The sequence below is a fragment of the Coturnix japonica genome, chromosome 1, assembly GCF_054131305.1.
Source record: "Coturnix japonica strain WE chromosome 1, WE-NBRP24, whole genome shotgun sequence".
NCBI lineage: Eukaryota > Metazoa > Chordata > Aves > Galliformes > Phasianidae > Coturnix > Coturnix japonica.
This window is the reverse complement of record NC_140663.1, coordinates 49,054,135-49,072,634: the sequence shown is the minus strand read 5'-3', so window position 1 is coordinate 49,072,634 and position 18,500 is coordinate 49,054,135. Positions and strand designations below refer to the sequence as shown.

Here is an 18,500-nt window from a genome sequence, read left to right as displayed (position 1 = left end):
TAGTAAGGCAAAAAGAAAGGGAAAAACAAGTAAGATGAATAAAATTGATGTTCTTCCCTGAACGCTTGGTGTGCCACAAACAATTTTTCTTCCCCAGGTACATACTTTAATTTTGCCTCCCAACAGCAACACAACAGTGTATGAACCATTAATTCATGTCCAGTTTTCAAACTTGCTAATCAGAACTGTAAGAATAGAAATCCTTGACCTTACTATCAAATGGAACAAGACTGATTTATACTTACTGAAATTTGCTTAAGAAACTCTAATTTCCACAGACAAAGATAACACAAATCATAACCTACCTTCTCACTAGTCTCCCAGAGTTTTAGACTAGTGTAAACAAAAAAAACCAACAAGCTAAATATGAGTAGATGACCAAACCAAGTTAAACAGTTGTGTTCTAAGTGAACTGTGGTAGCAATAGGTGAGCAGGTAAAACATAATGACAGTATCAAATGACTACAGTGCCTCTCAGCAAGATGCAAGCAGGATACTGAAGACTTCTCAATCCACTTTAAAATAAAATTGACGTTAAAATTGCTGTCAAAAAATCAAGATACTCTACCTGCAAAAAGGAAACAAATCTTCCCATCTGTATTTGACAGTCTCCTTCCACCATACTGGAATCTGTAGCTTCAAAGATAAAGAACCATCGCTACTTTAAAAAGGTTGTGTTAGAGCCATTCATTACACTCTGGAGCTCACCCTCCAAATCATGTATGTTTGTGATACAAACTCAGTTCACACCTACAAGCCTACTGGCTGAACTTCTAAAGCTTTCAATTTTGCTTCCTAAGGTAGAATTATTTTTAAGTTCCTTTCCCAATAGAATTAGACTGCTTTAAGTTATGCATAAAACAAGAAAAAAGTTTCCTTCACCTGTAAGAAAATAATTACAAGACTTAATTCCTTAAGTATATGTTTTACATAACTTCATATCAAAGTTCCCACTAAAAGAAGACTGTAAAAGCAAGGTATTTACATTGCAAGGAATATGTGCTAGTATAGTTATTAGCTGAAAGAACATATTACATCATAAATCAACAGAAAACCTGTGTAGCATACAACTTTGTCAATAAATTATCTTTCCCTATATGCTATCCAGCATAAAACAACTAGCTCTCACCCTAGGCCCAAAGCACTACACGTGTGACAAAGTACACTGATTAGATACTATGAGATGCAGCTATCATGTGAATGTGTCAAATTCTTTTGGACAGCTGGAACAGTTGTAGTACTACCTGACAGTCCTTTTAGGGTGATGATAGTTTAATGCTCTAGACTTGAGATTTTTCTATTGGGCCACTACGGAAAAAATAGCTGAGAAGTTCATCCACAAAAAAAAACAAACAATAGTGTTAAAGAAGTCTCCTGTTTAGAGAGGTGATCTTTCAACCCATGCAAGGAAACTTCTAAATATTTAGTTTAAAGTTTTTGGTCTTCATAAAAATATTCCTTTAGAACAGAGACCAAAATCTAAATGAGCTTCTATAACTCCATTTAGATATTACATCCTATCCCTTTATGCTTTCTATGCAACTTTTCCTCTCTTCAAATTAGCAGATGATCCAAAAGGCAACCCAACTAATTCATGTTCCTACAGTAATCCTAGTCACTTCAAGGATAAGATGAAAAAAATGTTCCCTGCTATATAGAGAAAGCAAAAACCACATGGTATTTCTCTGTTCCATTCAATTTCAGCCATCTTTGCTGTTGTAAGAAAGCAAGGTAGTTGTTACCAAAGCCTATGCTACGAGGTGAGATCTGGGAGTAGAGAGCTTTATTCCTGCCCCCCCAACCAACCCACAGAAGGTCAACCTCTCAGTTTCACCCATTTGTTGTAGAACACTCAAGTAGGAACAAACTGCTGCTGTAACATACTAATCTGGTACAGTGTGACTTTTCTCATGCTGGAGATGTGAAGAAGTTTTGAGGGACCCCCTACTATCATTTTGACAGCAGAGCACTTTCTTTTCGGATATTAAAAGGTATGGTGCTCTTTTTGACATTCCTTAACTGAACCTCAACAGGCATCTCATGCAGCACTTGATAGAATCTTAAACAGTTGCTGTCTCCAAGACTCTCCATTCCCCAGTTCTGCTGTCACAATCAAGGCTCTTAAACTTCAAAAAGCAGTTTTACAGTGTTACTCTGAATGGAGCATACCTTCCTTTGTCTCACATTTATGAAACAGAAAACAAAGCCAGGGGACATCCCTACCTCAGAAATACACTGAGTCCTCAGAACAAAGATACCTGCTTGCTCTTTAAGACAAAAGCTTAAAACCTTTGGATGAGTTACCAGTGAAACTCTGTGACAAAATGCAAGGTTTGGCAACTGAAATGTCTTTCAAACACTTTTTCCCTGGATTATGTCACTGTTTAAGTAGCAGTATGAGCAATTCACTTCACTTGAAGCACAGAAGATTACATAAGCGAGATCATGATTTCTTCTGAACCAGCTATGATTCCAAGAGTAAAGCACACAGTATTTGGTCAAAGGTACTATTAAGTTTCATTGTGTTACTACAGCCCGGTTTCAAATTAATGATTTTACTACAAACAACTAAAACTCCTGCAAAAAACAGTCCTAAAAGGAAGTAAGCTGGTTTAGGATAACGTGTTTACAAGTGAAACACAGCTATTCAATGCCATACTCAGAAAAACAGCTGCTACAGTGCATAAATTCAGGTTTCCGTACACCTAAACATGAAACACAATCTCATTAAAAAAGAAGCCAAGATGTTTACAGCAAAAAGTTGTGATGAATTTCAAAAGCACTGCTTTTATACATCTCATGCATTGTCCTACTGTCTTCACTTGTAGGTCATCTGTCTGAAAAACGTCAAGTCTGTATTCCATACTTCTCATGTACATCATGTTGCAACAGAACTTCCCATTAGCACAAGACTTCCTGCAGATAATCAGGCTTCATTTATAGTCTCAATGCCAGCTCTATTATCACAGTCCACTCTTTTATATTTATCATTTAATGATATAGTGAAAGCATGCATCAGTAATATAAAAGACTTCCTGAAGCATTTAATACAATTGGAAGCAATAAAGTAAAACTACAAACTTCTCCAGTAAAGGGAGTTACTTACCTCCTTCTCCATAAAACAAGAGGCCATTATAAAATTTCGTTTCTGCCTATCAACAGAAACATAAATTTGTCTTTTAATAAATAAGTGATCATGCTACAAAAACTATTTAGACAGTATATAATTGTATCTTGTTTATTTCAAAATAATAAACCTTTATCGGTTTGTCAATCTTTCATACGCATAATTAAAGCTGAACTCACCTCATATTTTAACTTCTTGATTTCACAGCAAAGGGCAGCATACACAGTTATTACTTTGTTTAGAACCTAGACTCAGGAAAAGAAAAAAAACGCAGATTATCAACACAGAATTACAGCAAATAAAACTCTTACAGAGCGTTTTTCGTGTTTAAAATGGATCAAATGGATCAGTTTTAGCTAAAACAACTTCTGTTTTCCCTTTGATCACAAAGCAATTACCTTGTTTTCTGTCTTTATGAGCTCCAGTAGAGAGGACTGCTCATATGGCAAAAGCTAGAATTGATTAAAACAAACAAAAGCTTTAGAAAACATTTGTCAAAACCATATTTAAGCAACGAGGCAAGTAGTATAATTTTTTCTATAGTTCAGTCTGAGTAAAGTCAGTAATAAGAGCCAATAATGGCACATTACCAGCAACCTGTGCTGCACGAAACCTTCTCTTTGCACATTTATGTGTTAAGGGAAATAACCAGCTAAACTACACAGGATTTACATCAATTTACTCATAAAACATGGAATGCAAAACATAATCATTATGGTGCACACAGTAAAAAACAACTCCAGAAACCTATGGAAAATTAAGAATCCCAAACGCAGGAAACAGGAAGCACTGTGTGTACCTACATGCAGGCACTAGAGATTTTATACCGAAGTCAGCCTCATAGATGACAAGTTCACATACACTCAGCACTATTGAGGCCCCACATGTAACCTGAATAGACAGAAGACTGACTGAGACTACATCATCTGCACATACAAGTTCCACATGGTAACAACATTTAAAAGTACTTCTCACTTTTATGGCCAATATCAGTGATGAAAAACATTCATGCTCTACAGAGGACAGAAAACATGACTAAGGAATAAAACGCTTGTGGAAGAAGAAAAATTGAAACAGTATCAGATAGGCTTCTCAAACACAAAAGTCAACATATTAGAAGCACAAAGGCAAGAAGCTTTCACTTCTCAGGTTTGAAAGGAAGAAATGTATTGGCAGTAACTATACTGGTACTAATAAGAATGGCAATTACAAGGAAAATGGTGGAAATACAGAAGGTATAAAGAGAAGGGAACTCACCAGAGCTGAGGCAATACTCCCTGGCAAGCGATCTCCAAGAGATGCTGCCTCAGTGAGGGTCAGCCCTTAAATGAGGTCTCAGAGGAGGTGGAGTCGAACTCCACCCCTCCAGGGAGCACAGCTACATAACTTTCACCTGTGCTCCCACAGCTGACCCCACACTTGCCTCAGCTGATTAATCAGTGGTTCACACTGTGATTACCAATCTCCCATACAAGAAGGAATGAGGAAAACAACAGTTTCAATATGTATTAAATATATGAAGACCTTTAAAGCAATAGGATCAAGACTGAAGTCCCAAACGTCTCCAACAGAGTCATCCAAGGCATCTTCAGTTCTCTTCAGCTGAGACGCATACTCCTCAAGAAATTTTCCATAGTTCTTCAACTGCACTTCAGCATGGATTTCTGAAAATTCAAAACATTGATAGTCACATAAAATACTCAGTATATTCCAATATCCCAAAGTTCACTAACGCTTTTATCTGTTGCTATTTAGCTAGTAGTGCTGCATGCTGAATTTTGGTGCATAGTTTTCTTCTTGAAACAACTGCATCTTTGTAATACAAAGTTCTTACTTGTTCAAAATCCATCACCCATCTCAGTGTCCATTCCAAACAGGAATAACAAATATGAAAGAATAACAAATATTTAAGAGGCTTATTAAGAATTATTTATGTGTACATTTATTTTCAAATGAAGATCTTAACAAACCTAACTACCACACCAAGCTGCACAGCAAAGAACTGACTGATCATACTGAAGCATGGCAGATGATTTTACCCATCAGCAGAGCCAGGCCATAAACAACAACATTAGACATTTGAGGCACTGGGTCTTATCCTATTGGTCTGAGTAGAAGCTGTAGGGGAAGCAATCTGCCTCCTGCTCTCTCCCTGTTACCTCTTCGTAAGTCATTTGGGCATTATTCTGGAAGCTGATGGGTTTCAATCAATCCCACCACATTAGAACTCAGGACTTCCACGCTTAGTAAGGAACTACAATCCTTTCTCATCTGATGACTGAAGTGAAGTCCCTTGTCTGCACATCTAATAGCTTACAATCTTTTTGTTGAAAATAAGGTTGCCTTTAAAACAAACAAACCAAAGAATGCAAGTTAGTTGAATAACTGAACTTTGCCAAAACACAAAGTCAGCTCTTCAGACAGCAATCTTTTTAGCTTATGTAGCAGCATACATGCCCTTTACTCATTCTAGCAAGCAGGTTGTGACAAAAGTTAAAAAATCTTTCTATTTTGCAGGTTCAGCCTCCTACTCATCTAAGCTGTCTATAACTGAGACAAATGGTCGTTGATGACTACTTCAGTCAACTAGTTTTGCTGAATCAATTATCCTACAGATGTATTTTGGAGGAAGAGAAAATGTGCCTGGAAAAGCACCCCAGCCAAGTAAGGGGAACAAAGGCTAATGAAGAGTCAAAGAAGAGAGGGACTATGCACTGGGGAGCTGAGAATGAGGAGAAATTGAACAAATTCTCCTCAACTAATGCAAAGCTCCTACTTTGAAACAAGCAGCAATGTAACTGCAAAGCCCATCCAAGATGTACAGTGAGCCATACCACTCTAAACTCCACATTAGTGCTGTTGGGTTATGCCTGGTTCACAGACACCAGCAAAATAAGAAGACTGGATTTCACGCAAACAGATAAGCAGCAAGTGAACAAAGCACTCTTTATCAGCACTATGCACTTCAGACACTGATTTGCAGCCCTTATGTTGTATCGTCATATTTTTCTATTCCACCAATTCACCTTGCCTTCCAAATCCCTTCCAGCACATCTTCTAGAAGCCCTGATGCACTAAAGCAGTAGAACTCCAATGGACGCAGAGCCTTGCAGAACAGAGCTTAACCTGCCACCCTGGCAGCTCCAGTACTTTACTGTTAGAAGATGCTGTATTCCCTCCTGTTCCTTCCCTCTTCACACAAAAGGCAAAGCTAAGAGCAGAAAAAAAATGTTGAAAGAGGTATTGGGACTGTATAGGAACAATTGAAAAAAACAAACAAGTCATACAAGAATAAGAACCAGGCACTGCTACTCAAATCAGTTCCCTCAATTGAATAGGCAGCACATCTCAAAAGATCTCACAGCAGCAGCACTCTCCTAAAGACCACAACCTGTCATCTCCATCATCTGCAGCAGTCAAAAGATGCACTTAAAACACATTATAGCTCCGCAGGGCTGATATCAGGTATTGCCAAAACTAAGTGTTGCCAAACATCAACGTGCCACCTTGTACTGACCCTATACAAAAGAAATAAAAGGCAGGTGTGAATAATTTATCATCTTTTCTCTAAAGCAGACATGAGAGTGAAAGCTATTAGCAAACCAAATACAGGTAGGCTTGAATCAATTAAAATGGCTTCAAGAGGGAGAGAGATTTCTAACACAAGTATTTGGTTCTTTTTTCCCAAACAAACTGGATTGCATGCAAAAAGAAAAAGAAATCACAGATATTTTCTTTTTCTTCCAAGCTACAGACCTGCTTCACAAGGCATATCTGTTTGCAATGAAGTCTGATTTAGTTTCTCCTCAGGTGATAAAACAAAAGCTTTACAACTGGAACAGCACGAGGATATACTTAGCAGCACAAAACCTCCAACTTCATCTAATCTTCCATAAAGTCAGCAATGTCAATACTCAGGCGATCCACTGCCACAGAGGGATTTGTAAGTGCGATGTCAATAAATACCTGGGACAAAATTGTAAACTGGACTTCCACAGCATCCTGTTTCCTCAGTTAGGAACACAGTGATTTCTAAAAGTTTGTGATACAAGTATGGATTGCAAACTGACAAAGCAAAGCAACACTTTTTTTTCCAAGTGACTTCTTTTTCTTTCTTTCCCTTGAAAGTTGTATAGCATACTGTGAACTCTGCCACTGTTCACAGTCAAGACGGTGGTAATATAGCTCATCACATCCTATAATCATTGAGTTGGAAGGGACCTTTAAAGGCCCAACTCGTGCAACCTCCCTGCAATGAACAGGGACACATATAGCTAGAGCAGGGTGCTCAGAGCCCCTCCTGCCTGACCTTGGATGCCTCCATGGAAGGGGCATCCACTGCCTCTCTGGGCAAACTGTGCCAGTGCTTCACTACCCCTGTACTGTAAGAAACTTCTTCCATATAACCAGTTCAAATCCTTCTCCAAGTTTGAAACCATTTCCCCTTGTCCTATCACAACAGACCCTGGTAAATAGTCTGTCACCTTCCTTTTTACAACCTCCCTTTTGATACTGAGAGGATGCTGGGTGATGTTCTCCGGGACATCACATAACACCATGGTTTGAGAGCTGCCAAAGACCTCAGCTCAAAAAAAAACCTTTAGTTTCTACCAAAAGGACAGAATCATGAATAGGATATTAATGACACCATTTTGAGGTAACGCTGCATGTGAAACAACTGGCCCACAAGTGACACATTTTCACAGCAACACCTGGTGTCATTAATTTGGCAGAGTTCAACGTACAGCGTGTATCCCAGTGTGACTGCCATGCACCTTCTCAGTTTAGGAAGTAGGTCAGCTCCACAGGCAGAGAACACACAGATTTGGACTGACAGAGCTCAGCACCACATATCTATTTTCTAAAGGTGCAACAGAAAGAGAACACCCAGCTCCATGCCAAACAGCCTTTATGGGCAGAAAGCACACACAACGCACTGATCTCCTCAGCCTGCCTCGGGGATGCGGCACACACGCGTGGGCCGCCAGGGCTGACCAGGAGCGGCCGAAGACAGCGCTCCTCACTGCGCTGGGGGCACGAGCAAAGCTCGCAGCAGTCCGTCCCCCCCACAACCCAAACACCCCCCGACAGCCACTGAGGGGAGCACGGGGAAGGCCCCGTGTGAGCGCGGAGAGCAAAGGGCAGGAACAGGGAGGAGGGCAGGAACAGGGAGGGGGGCCGGCCCCGCTCAGCTCCCACGGCTCCTTCCTCCTCTTCCTCACTGCCCGCCTCTCGCGATAGGGGCTGGCGGGGGTTTCTTCAGCCCGCTCCCTTGCAGCCCCATTCCGTCCTCACACACACGCGCCCGCCCTGCCCCAACCCGGCCCTTCCGCCTCCCGCGCGCTCACTCTGCGAGCCGTCGTCGAGGCGGTCGAACTCCCATTCCGGGGACAGGGTCTCCAGCGCCATGGCAGCGCCGCGCCCGCCTCCCCTGACTCAGGCGCACGGGACTTCCTGCCCCAACCGCGCCGCACTCTGGGAAATGGAGGCGGAGGGCTGGGGGGTGCGCCGGGACTCCGGGAGGAGGCGGGGTGATGGGGGTGGGCAGCCGGCGTCAGCCCCGCTGTCACCTCACTTCTATTCAGGAAGCTGGTAATGTCATCTGGAGGATAAAAGAAGTAAAATCACTCAGCGTGACAGGGGAAGAGCCACTGGGCGGCTAGCAGTGCCCGCAGCGATGGTTTTACCTCAGCACAGTCTGTACTATCAGCAGAAACGGAAATGACTCCGAAAAGCGGTGTGGTAGCATCAGCAGTTTCATGGGGCTGAGAGCAACAGAAATAGCAGCTCCACGGAGAGATGGATCGGTAATTGCGGATCGTCCATTAGAACTAGCTCTGTAGTGCAACCAGGCTGAAAATAGCACCGCTGTGCTTGTTTTCTGGAGACAAGCAATCCGTCCTTTGCCAAATCAATTAATTTTAAAGGTCTTTCTAGGGAACTAGGATCTGGCTGGTGTGCTTGCTCTTGCTGGTGAGTTCTTACCTCGTTACAGCACATTTCAAGAGACCAGCCTAGATCTGGGAAAGAAGAGATCAAAAACTATTTTTTTAGAGAAATCGTGTGAAAAATGTTCAGAGTAACTTATTTTTATTTTAACATTTTTTCAGTTCTGATTAATATTGCAAATGACGGCACGCTGGGAGGAAGCACTGATCTACCTGAGGAGGCCGTGCAGAGGGATCTGGGCAGGCTGGATGAATGGGCTGAGGCCAACTGTATGGTCTCTAACAAGACCAAGTGCTGGGTCCTGCACTTTAGTCACAGCAGCTCCATGCATCATTAAAGGATTGGGGCAGAGCAGCTGGAAAAGCTGAGTGAAGGAAAAGGTGTCTGGATACAAGTATTAATGGGGAGCAGCTGAGGGAACTGAGTTTGTTCAGTCTGGAGAAGAGGCTCAGGGGAGACCTCTCTCTCTGCAGTGATCTGAAAGGAGATTGCAGTGAGGAGGGGGTTGGCTTCATCTCCGAGGTAACACCAACAGGAATAGAGGGAATGGCCTGAATTTTCATCAGGGAAGGCTCAGGTTGGATATTATGAAAAGTTTCTTCTTAGGAAGAGCGGTGCTGCAGTGGCACAGGCTGCCCAGGGAGGTGGTGCAGTCACTGTCCCTGGAGGTGTACCAGAACCGTGTGGATGTGGCACTGAGGGACATGGTCAGTGGGCATGGTGGGGATGGATTGGCATTAGGACAAGATTATCTTAGAGGTTTTTCCAACCCTTGTGATTCTATGATTCTACAGCCAAAGCCCAAGCACATCTTCTCGACTCACAGTCTTGTGTGTGAACCTAAGCTGTCGACATGGGGCTTTTAAGTCCCTAGAAATGTAATTGTGCAGGATGTTGGCAGCTGGCAGTGCATGCACCTCTGGGGACATAAGTGTCACATGAAATGAAATCACATTTTATACATGACTTCAAAGATCACAGTCAAGTCTACAGTCACATAGATGCAGCTTTTACTGAACTCAGTAGAGCAGCGTACATTCAAAGGCAAGGTATGTCCTTTAGGTTTGGAAAGCAAAACAGTAGAAAAATTTTGCTACAATCTTTATCTAGTTTTTGTGAAAACAAAATGCTGTTTCTTTCAGTGTAAAATTGCACATAAACAGTTTGTCCGACTACTTTAAAAGTTTGGGTTTTTTTGTTGTTTTTGGTTTTGGTTTTTTTTTGCTTTCTGTCTCAGAAAAGAGTATCCTTGCACCACCTTCAGGGTGTAGCTGAAGAGCTGACAGTCAGTAAGGTCCTCCGTTCCCACAGCTGAAGTGAATTCATAAAGAGTAAAATACTGTGAGGCTGGTTATTGCGAGGTTGTGAGATCACCAACACTAAGCAGATGGTTGGTTTCTGCAATGGCCAAGCTGCACTGGGATAACCACAGCATAAGCCATTGCAAGCCTTATTTTGATTATGGGAAAAGTACTTGAAAATGAAATTGTTGAAATAATGCATTTCTTAGAAAGAAGCAGGAGGCTGTACAATCAAGAAAAAAATCACAGAATCAAACAAGTACATCAGTTAAATTTTATGATGGCGATTACGATACAATTACTTAAAAGTTTAATTGTTTTTCTTGTGCCTTGCTAGGTGACAGTGTTTGTTGCCTACACCGAGGTCAATCCCATTCTATTTCTTCTTTCTTGGATTTCATCCTGAAGCCTGTTGTTTGAGTGAGGCAAGCATAGCTCAGCTCTGATTGATACATTTTCTGTACTCAGTTCTCACTGAATGGCTTTGTGCTGTTTGCACAAGTGAAAGTATTGACAGATTTTATATGCATCTTTTCTGAAAGTCCAGTGACGCTTAGGGTTTTCATGTGTGCTAGGGACTTTTTGTTTATTACCAGCTTACAAGAAGTTGCTAAGGTTGCTCAAGGATCTGTTAATATCTTTAGAAATTACAGCAGTAAGAAAAATCATAGAATCATAGAATCACAAGGTTGGAAAGGACCTACAAGATCATCTAGTTCAAGCACCCTCTCATTACCATTGCTACCACAAGCCATTAAACCATATCTCAGAGATCCTCATCCAGATGCCTCTTGAACACTGCCAGGGACGGCAACTCCACCACCTCCCTGGGCAGCCATTCCAGTTCCTGACCACTCTGAGAGAAAAAGTTTTTCCTTATGTTTAATCTAAACCTCCTCTGGTACAACTTGCAGCCATTTCATCAGGTCCTGTTTGTTGCCTGGGAGAAGAGGCCAAGCCCCTCCTCATTACAGCCTCCCTTCAGGGAGTTGTAAAGTGCAATGAGGTCTCCCTGAGCCTCCACTTCTCCAGACTAAACATTCCCAGCTCCCCGAATCACTCCTCATAAGACTTGTTCTCCAGACCCCTCATCAGATTTGTTGCCCTTCTCTGGACATGTTCCAGTATCACACCAGGGCTTCAATATCCTTCTTCTAGCAAGGGGCCAAAAACAGAACACAATACTCAAGGTGTGGCCTCACCAGAGCTGAATACAGGGGGATGATTACCTCCCTGCTTCTACTGGCCATGCTATTTCTAATGCAGGCCAGGACATGACTGGCCTTCTTGGCCACCTAGGCACACAGTCAACTCATGTTCAGCCAAGCATCAACCAACACGCCCAGGTCCCTTTCCTCTTCACAGTCATCCAGCCTCTCATCCCCAGGCCCGTAGTGCCTGCATGGGGTTATTGTGGCCCAAGTGCAGGACTGGCACTTGGCCTTGTTGAGCCTCAGCCCAGCAATCCAGCTTATCAAAATACCTCTGAAGGGCCTCCCTACCCTCAGGCAGATCAACAAGCAGATCCAGCTCCCAACATGGTGTCATCTGCAAACTTACTGAGGGTTCACTCAATCCCCTCATCTAGGTCATCAATAAAGATATTAAACAAGATGGGCCCCCGTGCCCAGCCAGACTTAACTCCATTGACAACCCAGCCAGGTTGCCAGCCAGACTTAACTCCATTGACAACTACCCACTGGGCACAGCCCTCTAGCCAGTTCTTTACCCAAAGGAGGGTATACCTGTCCAGACCACAGGCAGCCAGTTTCCCCAGGAGGATACTATGAGAGAGACTGTGTCAAAGGCTTTGCTGAAGTCTAGGTAGACTAAATCAACTGCCTTTCTCTTGTCTATCAGTCTGGTCACCCAGTTGTAGAAGGAGATGAGGTTGGTCAAGCATGACCTGCCCTTCATGAACCCATGCTGGCTGGGCCTCATCCCCTGGAAGTCACACACATGCCATGTGATCTCACCCAAGATGACTTGTTCCATAACTTTCCCTGGTACCAAGGTCAGGCTAACAGGCCTGTAGTTCCTTGGATGAACCTTACGGACCTTCTTGTAGATGGGAGTCACGTCAACAAGCCTCCAGTCCTCTGGGACCTCTCCAGATAACCAGGAGCGCTGGTAGATGGCTGAGAGCAGCTCAGCAATCACCCCTGCCAGCTCCCTCAGCACCTTAGGATGGAGCCTGTCTGGTTCCATGGACTTGTGACAGTCCAGATGGAGGAGGAGCTCTTTAACTGTCTCCACCTGGATCACTGGGGGTGTATTCTGTGTAGCATTCCAGACTTCACATCACAGACTTCACACATCAGGGTGTAAAGTACCCTGAGGATAACTGATCTGCTTATTAAAGGCAGATGTAAAGAAGGCAATGAGGACCCCAGCCTTCTTAATCTTTAGACTTTGTTTAGATAAGATATCATGGAAATCCAAATATTATTTCAATAGTTGTACAGTTGAGAAAGGATTCATTTCTTTTGAACAAAGCAAAATGGCCAGGAAAGTAAAAATTCTTATTGGACTTTCCTATACATCAGGTCTAATGTAAATCTGTACTAGCTGAAATCACTCATTATACCTGAGCACTGTAAAGGGTTGGAGAGTGATTAAAGACCAAAATACAGGAAAATTAACTTCATACTATTACTGTTTTATTCACGCAGTGGCTAGTTGTCTATAAATTGGTCAAACAACACAGGCTTGACTGTGTGGGCTATTGAACTTTCCTTTCCTTTGAAACACAGAGTCATAAAGTCATCCAAGTTGGAAGGGACCTATGAGGATCAAGTCCAACTCCTGGCTCCACCAATACAGTTACGTGGCATTTTTCACAGCGTTTTCATGCTGTTTGGCAGCTTAGTAGAAACCTTAACAGTGCAAGTAGGAACCATTTTATTTTTTAAAACAGTGAAATGCATCCAGAGAAAACATTGCTTCTATCATATGCAGGCACAGCTTCAGCAAGAGTAGTAGAATTGTAGTTACTTACAGGACAAGGAAGACTTGCTGGATCTGCAGGAATCCAGCTATGCTATGCATTCCTTGTCTGTGGAACATTTAATGCTCAATTCTATGAATATTTAAAATAAAATAAAGTTCTTGCTCAGTTTTTATGGCAGGATTCCCAGAAAAAAAAATATTTATTATCTGAGACTCACTCTTCACAACTGTGATCCACAAAGATAATGCCAACTTTCTCAAAAGTAGTTTCTAGCTTATTGTATGGAATTTGAGAGAATTCTGATTATATGTACGAGTAAGGCATCTGAACATGACAATTCTTTCTACTGCTTAAATCAGTCAAATAATTCCGTTTTTGCACCAAATATATGCTCTGTTCTGTTACTCTGGATACACTAAATGTTAAACATGGTTTTAAGGGGTTGTCTAGATGACAGGAAATCTGTATCAGTAGACTGTGAAAGCCTCACTAGAAACCACATGAGTTTCTAGCCTGAGATTAATTTAAGGCTGAAATGGGGGTTAAAAATAAATAAAAGAAAAATTAATTCAAGTTTTGTGTATAAATGTTGCAGAGAGAAAAGAAATAGGAGCTTCCTGTGCTGGTGAGTGGCAAAACAAGAAAAGTTGCTGCTGTACAAAATTTGAGTTGAAACTTGTTGTGCAATTAACATAGTTAAGGAATAACAAGTACAAAGCCTCAATTTATTTTTTTAATCACTTTTAGTGTTTCAAACTGGATGAACTGTAAAGTACTTCTGAGGAATGTGAGTCTGAACTATGACCAAATGTTTCTTCATTATGAAAAGCCCCATCAAGGCTGATTTTCAACTACAGAAAGCCTGTTCAGAGCTAGTTTAGCCAATTACTGAACCCCAGGGTATGATTTTCTAAAGAAAATAAATTCTGGAAGATTGAGCAGCTTCCCAAGCAGCTCAGTACGTGTGTGTACTCAGTGTACTGTGGAACACAGCCTTCCACAGTGGTCTTGCCAATTCTTCATTATGACTTTAAAGACACTCTAAAAACAGAGTAACTTCTGCTTTACAGAAATCATGTTCATCTGGATTCAGTTTATCAGCTGCTCTGTACATACAAACACATTTTGCTTTGTAAGTGTGCTGTTGAACAAACAAGTTTGACTTAGGAATAATATTTGTGTATCACATTATGATACACACCGCTCCTTTTTGTGCCCCTTGCTGACATATTTCACAAGAAAAGGAAGGAATGGAAATCAATTGGGTTGGGGGGAAGACCATGCTAAAAATCTTTCTATGGATAATAGCATTTTTATTTTTTTTCAAAGTTAAATTTTGGCTTTAAGAACCAGGAAGCAGAACTAGAAGAAATCAAGAGAAGAAAACCCAATGTCTAAAATGTGCACCAAATCCACTTCTAAAAAATCAACACTGATATCATCAGAGCTAGGATTCTTCCCTGGATTAACAAGAAATGTTGATAATTTGCAAGCTACTATTGCTCATTCTGAGACAGGACAATGTAGTCATTTTCCAGGTGAGAAAAGAAGTCCTTGCGAATTAGCTATGTCTGTTTATTCTGATCCCTGAAATTCCACATTGTCAATTTACTAAGCCAGTTCTAAAAGCCCTGGTGTTTGAGTTAATCAACTGTGATCACAGGAAAGAAGCAGATGGTTTGCAGATACCATCCCTGCATGTGATTTTACATGTCCTTCTCCCTGTCTTTTCCCTTCCCTCTCTTCATCACTACAAAATCTAAAGTAGGTCTTGAACCCTACCACCCTGCTATTCTTTGTACTGTGATTCTACTGTCAATAGACACCTTCTCCAGTGATTTTTCCTTTTTGTCACTCCACATTTTAATAGTTCGTGGAGTAAAGCCATGGTAAATGGAGATATAGGCTCAGTTGTTTTGGCATTGTGTTTTGGAGACCAAGGTGTGCCAACTAATTAAGGTCCTAGTGTATTCTGCATTAATTGTTGTGTTGTCTATGCTGTGGGGGTGTAAGGAGTAGAGCCGTAAGTCATTACAAATTGCTTATCTTGGAATACAAGGTATTTTGCCATGAGGCTGCATGTCAGCTGCTAAATGCCAGGTGTACAGTATTGTAGTTGGAGAGGATTTTGGATCACAATCCAAGATCTGGAATCTCTTGAACTTTGGCAGTGCTTGAATCCAGTTCTAAACTCTGCAGTATGGGAGTGTTTTTCATGCCAGTGTTTACAGTAGAAGTTCTCTACACTCTGCAGTGGGTGTACCCTAAGAAGAGTATGGGGCCTTGTAATGGAACTCCAGGCATTGCTATCACACTTCTTTTGCAGAAAAGGATAAAAGCAGCAGTGAGGAATGGATACTCATAAGTACTAGGCAAGACTTTTTCAACTGTACATTCTACTGCAACAAGATCTGTGCAGATTATAAATTCAATGGAAGAGTTGCTTTTGACTTCTCCACTGTGGTTCATAAGCTACCCATATGATGACCAACTTCATTTTTTCTTCTTTGTTTTCTTGAGAAGAGCAGAATATATTTCAGTCTTTTATCCACCTCCACTCTTTAATGTTAAATATTGCTGAGGTTTAAGTCTGACCTGAATAGCAGTTGTGCTCATACTTCTGCCATGGTATCTGCTTTTGGTTTGCTGTTCATAGCCATTCTGGGGGCAGTTTCATTTTCCTTGGGATATTTTTTGGCACTCGGAATTATTTATTTTCATTATCTTCATGAAAGTCAGATCTGAGGGTGTTAGTGGATGTGAGCCAGCAGTGTGCATAGGTGGCCAAGCTGGCCAATGGCATCCTGGATTGTTCCATGAAGCAGGAGCAGGGAAGTGATCATTCCCATGTACTCAGTACCGGTGAGGCTGCACCTCGAGGGCTGAGTTCAGTTTTGGGCCCCTCACTACAAGACAGACGGTGAGGCCCTGAGGCATGTCCAGAGAAGGGCAGCAGAGCTGTGAGGGATCTGGAGCACAAGTGTGATGGGGAGTGGCTGAGGGAACTGGGGTTGTTCAGTCTGGAGAAGAGAAGATCAGGGGAGACCTTATCTCTCTCTAAAAAAACTTGAAAGGAGATTGTGGTGAGGTAGGGGTCAGCCCAGGCCACAGTATTAGGACAAGAGGTAATGGCTTCAAGCTTCACCAGGAGAGGATCAGGTTGGATATTAGGTATCATTTCTTCTCTGAAAGAGTGGTGCTGCAGAGGCCCACACTGCACTTGGGAGGTGGTGGAGTCACCGTCTCTGGTGGTGTTCAAGAACTGTGTGGATGTGGTTAGTGGGCACGGTGGGGGTGGGCTGATGGTAGGACAAGATGATCTTAATGTGTCTTCCAGCCTTAATGATTCTAAGATTGTACCTGTAACAAGAAGTTGTTACTGCTTGAGAACGATACGGACCCCTTCCCGCCCCGCAGGCCTCGTCACGGCGCTGCCCCCGGCTGCTTCCCACTGCTTCCCGATCAGAGGCGGCAGGTGCGGGTCTGTCCCTCTGCCGCCATGCCGCACCCCGGGCGGGGCCGCGCCGCCGCGGCGGGGCCGCAGGATCTGGCCGGGCGCCATCGGCGCGGGTTGCGTCAGACGAGGCGATCCGCCGGGTCGGTGCGCCGCTCGCCCGACCGCGGTCCGCAAGATGTTGCGGGCAGCCCCGCGCCTGTTGCGGACCTTCTGCACGAGCTCCGCGGTGAGCGGGGCGCTGCGCCGGGCCGAGCCGAGCCGAGGCGGGCGGGCGGGCGGGGGTCGGGGTTGATGCGCGTCCTCACTGCTGGGTGGGATTGTAAGGCGCGTGCGGGCGCTGGGTGGGATTGTAAGGCGCGTGCGGGCGCTGGGAGGGCGAGAGGTTTCAGGAGGCACCGGAGCAGCATCCTGCCCGGCTCGCAGCCATCAAATGGGCGCCGCAGGGATGCGGCTGGAAGGAGCCGGTTGGACCCGGGCCCGGCCTGAAGGGGGCCTGTGGATGCCGCCTCCCCCCGGGTGTGGAGCTGCCCCCGAGCCCGTGTGGCTCTACCTCACGGCCTAAGCGCCTCCGCGGCCCCTGCCTCAGGTTTTTACAGTTCCGAGCGCTTGTTCCGAGCTGTTCTCTTTTTCCTCACCCAAATATAGACCGTACAAGTGCCCTGAAGTGCTCTGCCCGGTCCACGTTGTCCAGATGCTTGTGTCTGGCAAGCCGAGGCTTGGAGAGGGCTTCTGCGTTCCCGAAGAGCGCTGTGTGTTTTGTGCTTGCACAGTTTAGTACAAGGAAGTCATCCTAAGGGCTGTGTGTGGGAAGATCAGAATATAGGGATTGAACACAAAATGCAGTCTGCGGGGCCAACAGATAGGAATTAATAACTGCCTGTGAGCCCCCAGATGTGTAATGGGAGGGAGGGAGGGAGGCCCTACACACTGGTTCTATTCGGAGGCACTGGAATTCAGCACATGTAGATCCTCAGCAGAAATCTGATGCAGCACTGCTTTTCAAAGGAGGCGCAGTTTGAAATTTATCTATGAATAGATGCAGCATATTGAAATATTTACCAGCTTTACTACATTCTTGTAGAGAAAAAAAATAAAGTATTGCAGTGTTTTTGGTAGCTTTACTGTCAGAGAAGCAGTTATTAAACATTCACCTTCAATAGATTTGATTAGAAATTGATAACTCACTACATGTAAGATCTGTGTATATGCCCACGTATGAGAGGCAGCAACAGAGAATGACTTTGAACTATGAAATAAATATTCTTCTCAGCAAAAGTTTTGTAGCATTAGAAAGTAAAGTAGAATGTGTAACTCTTGGGCTTGACTCCCTTTCTAAGAAGAACAGTTTGACTGAGTAGTCACTAGTGTTTGTTTGTCTGCTTCTCTCTGCAGTGTTGAACTCAAAAACAACATAATTATAGTAGAATGAGCAGCAGCTTATCTTTTGGGAACACTGTCATATTAACCTCGTTATCCTGTGATTACTGAACTAACAAGAGAAAGACTAGACCTCTCCAAACTGCCTGTGCTCCATTGTTTCCCAGAAGTAAGAATTGGGCATCCTTGCAGAAATAAAGCAAGAAATGCACTGTGGTTATACATGACCATTAATTTTCCCATGATGAGAAAAGTGTCTGTTCATGAATATCATATACCCACAGTGAGCCAGGCAAACAAAATGCAATGTAACTCCTAACATTCCTGACAGAAACAGTA

The 18,500-nt window shown here is 43.1% G+C and overlaps 2 protein-coding genes across 8 annotated transcripts in view; one reads left to right on the top strand and one right to left on the bottom strand.

Moving 5' to 3' along the window:
* The window catches only part of WASHC4 (WASH complex subunit 4), a 42,426-nt gene extending 33,861 nt beyond the window's left edge, over positions 1-8,565 (bottom strand). For all 5 annotated transcript variants that reach the window (XR_014935371.1, XM_085518617.1, XM_015864186.3 and 2 more), the window contains exons 1-6: positions 8,476-8,565; positions 4,652-4,791; positions 3,526-3,579; positions 3,307-3,372; positions 3,107-3,152; positions 569-636 (exon numbers count right to left, since the gene is read on the bottom strand). Coding sequence is in view for 4 of the 5 variants with exons in the window: in XM_085518617.1 (XP_085374743.1) it covers positions 569-636; positions 3,107-3,152; positions 3,307-3,372; positions 3,526-3,579; positions 4,652-4,791; positions 8,476-8,536 (435 nt within the window). In the remaining variant the exon portion in view is untranslated. The remainder of the gene's footprint in view (positions 1-568; positions 637-3,106; positions 3,153-3,306; positions 3,373-3,525; positions 3,580-4,651; positions 4,792-8,475) is intronic.
* An 8,335-nt stretch (positions 8,566-16,900) lies between these two features.
* ALDH1L2 (aldehyde dehydrogenase 1 family member L2) overlaps positions 16,901-18,500 on the top strand; it is a 28,421-nt gene continuing 26,821 nt past the window's right edge. For all 3 annotated transcript variants that reach the window (XR_014935372.1, XM_015864546.3, XM_085518646.1), the window contains exon 1: positions 16,901-17,010. Coding sequence is in view for 2 of the 3 variants with exons in the window: in XM_015864546.3 (XP_015720032.2) it covers positions 16,960-17,010 (51 nt within the window). In the remaining variant the exon portion in view is untranslated. The remainder of the gene's footprint in view (positions 17,011-18,500) is intronic.